Source organism: Eschrichtius robustus, chromosome 1 (genome assembly GCF_028021215.1).
Source record: "Eschrichtius robustus isolate mEscRob2 chromosome 1, mEscRob2.pri, whole genome shotgun sequence".
In the NCBI taxonomy this organism is placed as follows: domain Eukaryota; kingdom Metazoa; phylum Chordata; class Mammalia; order Artiodactyla; family Eschrichtiidae; genus Eschrichtius; species Eschrichtius robustus.
In genome coordinates this window covers 28,181,725-28,184,831 of record NC_090824.1, presented here as the reverse complement: position 1 = coordinate 28,184,831, position 3,107 = coordinate 28,181,725, and the positions used below count along the sequence as shown (strand labels likewise).

General features: G+C 49.2%; 1 protein-coding gene across 1 annotated transcript; it reads right to left on the bottom strand.

Moving 5' to 3' along the window:
- Window positions 1-454: 454 nt before the first annotated feature.
- On the bottom strand, window positions 455-2,809 carry SYNDIG1L (synapse differentiation inducing 1 like). Its single transcript, XM_068561225.1, has 3 exons — window positions 2,384-2,809; window positions 752-892; window positions 455-613 (listed from the first exon to the last, which is right to left on the bottom strand). Exons 1-3 carry the CDS (start codon window positions 2,807-2,809, stop codon window positions 455-457), a joined length of 726 nt encoding a protein of 241 aa, XP_068417326.1.
- Between the last annotated feature and the right edge of the window lie 298 nt (window positions 2,810-3,107).

The window sequence follows — 3,107 nt, the reverse complement described above, 5'->3', positions numbered from 1 at the left end:
CTGTGGGCTGCAAGGACTGGCTCAGCTCCTCTTCTCCCCAGGCATTCCTTTCCCTCCCTGTAATCTGTTCTTTCTCTGTGGAGAGGTTAACAGAGTCGGGTAGTGGGGTGCTTGCAGGGCAGGAGACCCTTTAGGAAATAAGCAGAATGGGGAGAGCTCCCAGCTAGAGGGAGGCCCTGCCTGGATGGCCAGGTGGGCAGCCCTATCCTCTCCTGCTTCCCAACATAGCCTGGGCTGGAGAGTGATGCTTCCAGCCCTGCTTTAGGCTGGCTGCAACAGGCAGGAAGAAGTGAAGGTTGCACCCCTCAGGCTGCAGCCTGGGAGGCCTCCTCCCGATAAGCCACCCTCATGAGTTGTCTTCAGGGGCCAGGACTCCCCAGAGAGTCTGCTACCCCAAGCCCCCCTGCCTCCTCAGGTGGAGCAGGGGAGTCAGGATGCGAGGACTTCTTGGCCACTAGCTGTGGCCATTCTGGGACATGTAAGCTGCCAGGGCTACCACCACGGCCACATAGAGACCAGCCCCGATGGCGATGGAGAGTGTGGCCAGGAATAGGGCCCGGCGAGAGGTGGTGCTGGCCAGGCGGAAGTCCCCCTTGGAGATGGCCTTGCTGGTCTAGGGAGAGAGAGGCGCTGATGAAAGGGAGCATCCCCACGCCCAGCAAAACAGCCCCAGCCCTCCAGGCCCTGACCCCAGGCCCCCCAGAGGAGCGGGGTGGCCAGAACAGAAGCCCTGGGCCCCACGGGCTCTTACCCCCTGGGAGAAGTAGAAGGCAGCTATGCCCAGTGGCCAGAAGCAGCAGAGCATGGAGAAGATAGTGAGACCCAGGTGGTCCCTGGGAGGCAGCGTAAGGAAGTTGTCTTCACTTTCACTCTCTGTCGAGGTTGCATCACTCTGCAAAACATGAGTGGGCTCTTGTGACCTGGCCCAGGATCACCCATTGGCAGTGATGTGGGGCAACGGGCAGACCATCTGTTGTTAGTGGGAGTGTGGGTTGGGCTCGGTACTCTCTACCAAAAGCTTTGACAGTGAATGGCCCAGTGATTCCACCCTTAGGAATTTATCACTAGGAAAGAATACAAATATACACGTACCGGAATGTTCATCATAGGATAGTAATTGTGAAAGATTAGAAACAATCTCAACACCCAATGACCAGGAAATTGGGTTAATAAGTGATGGAAGAACCTACAATGGGATACCACGTAACCCTTAAAAATCATCTTGTAGAAAATATTAGATTACGTGGAGCAAAACTGAAATATGTTCCTTAGAGAGGAAAGTTTCTGTTATAGAACTGTGTATATAGCAAGATCTCTTTTGGGGAGTAGGGTAGGAAAAAAACACATAAGTAAAAAAGACTGGAAGATCATCTAGTTATCTTTGAATGGTTTTCTGTATTGACTTTAAATTACTTATATAATTAAGAAAACAAGAACAAGGTGAACTTTCCTCAAAGTCTAAAAGTCCATAGATGGATGGATGAATGGATAAAGACAATGTTATCTATTTATCTATCTACCTAACTATCTATCATCTATCATCTATCTATCTATATCTATATGTACAATGGAATATTATTCAGCCATAAAAAGAAGGAAATCCTGCCATTTGGGACAACATGAATCTTGATGCATTACGCTAAGTGAAATAAGTCAGACAAAGAAAGACATATACCATATGATCTCACTTATATGTAGGATCTAAAAAAGCTGAACTCATAGAAACAGTGAGTAGATTGGTGGTTGCCAGGGGCTGGGGAGTGGGGGAAATGAGGAGATGTTGGTTAAAGAGTACAAACTTCCAGTTATAAGAGGAATAAGTTCTGGGGATCTAATACAGCGTGGTGACTGTAGTTAACAATAACGTATCATACAATTGAAAGTTCTAAGAAAGTAGATCTTAAATGTTCTCACTATAACAACAACAGCAAAATGGTAATTATGTGAGGTGAAGGATGTGTTAACTAACCTTATTGTGGTAAACATTTTGCAATACGTACATGAATCAAATCATGGCATTATACACCTTAAACTTAAACAATGTTATATACCAATTATCTCTCGATTGAGCTAGAAAAAAACAAGAACAAAAAATGCTATTAAAAAATTAAATATTCATAACCCTTAAAAATTGTGAATTGCTATGTTGTACACCTACTTACATAATATTGTAAATCAACTATACTTCAATAAAAAAGATACCCTAATGCAGTTAATCTTAAAAAATAGCCCAAGCTAGTGTTTCTCAAAGTGTAGATAGCACCTGTGTCAGAAGCGCCTTTTCTTTGGTAACATACAGATTCCTGGACCCCAAGCCAGGCCTACAGAATCTCAACACCTGGAGGTGAACCCAAGAATCTGCATTTTGAACACACATACTCACCTCCTCCTCCTCCTCCTCCTCCTGGTCGTCCTCTTGGCCTTGGAGCTCCTCTTGAACCCCGTAGGACACAGTCTGGATGGTGACATCCTCTTCCGCTTGGCCAGGTTCTGTGGACCGCTCCGTAGGCCCAGCGGGGGGCTCCCTGCTCTCTGTGAAGCTGGTTTCGCAGCTGCCTGCCCTGGGCTCCTTGACCTTGTCCCTCCCCAGGAGGCAGTTGGGCCTGTACCAGGCCTCCACGGCCAGCTGCAGGGATCCTGGGTCCAGGAGCTGGTGGGCGTGAGCAGGGCCAGCACCACCCAGGAGGTAGGAGTAGATCTTCTCCCGGCACGGCCAGGCGGGAGAAGCCTCGGGGTAGGGGTAGGGGCCATGGAGGTGTGCGGGGTTCCGAGGCAGCAGTGGGTTCTGTAGCTCACTCAGACTCTCCATGGTTCTGGGGGCAGCTCTGGGGAGGAGAGCCCCAGAGCCCCAGGACTTGGTGGCCAGCTGAGCAGTCCTCAGAGAGCCTGCTGGGAGAGCAAGACAGACACTGAGGCCGGCATTCTGGATGCAGGACCGGAAGCGGTGAAGAGCACAGACTCTGCAGTCTGACTTGCTCTAGACCCTTCCTGTACCACCGGCCAGCCGCGGGACCTTGAGTTGGCCACTCAACTCCTCAGAATCTCTGTTTCTTTGTCTGCAGATTGGGGATAGCAGCAGTACTTACCTCATAGAGTTGGTTCATTCA

Excerpts from the sequence above, each read along its gene's own strand:
- SYNDIG1L (XM_068561225.1), bottom strand. The coding sequence starts at position 2,809 with ATGGAGAGTCTGAGTGAGCTACAGAACCCACTGCTGCCTCGGAACCCC. Across the intron at positions 893-2,383 it reads AGGAGGAGGAGGAGGAGGAG|AGTGATGCAACCTCGACAGA; the intron begins GTGAGTATGTGT and ends CATGTTTTGCAG. Across the intron at positions 614-751 it reads CCTTCTACTTCTCCCAGGGG|ACCAGCAAGGCCATCTCCAA; the intron begins GTAAGAGCCCGT and ends CTCTCTCCCTAG.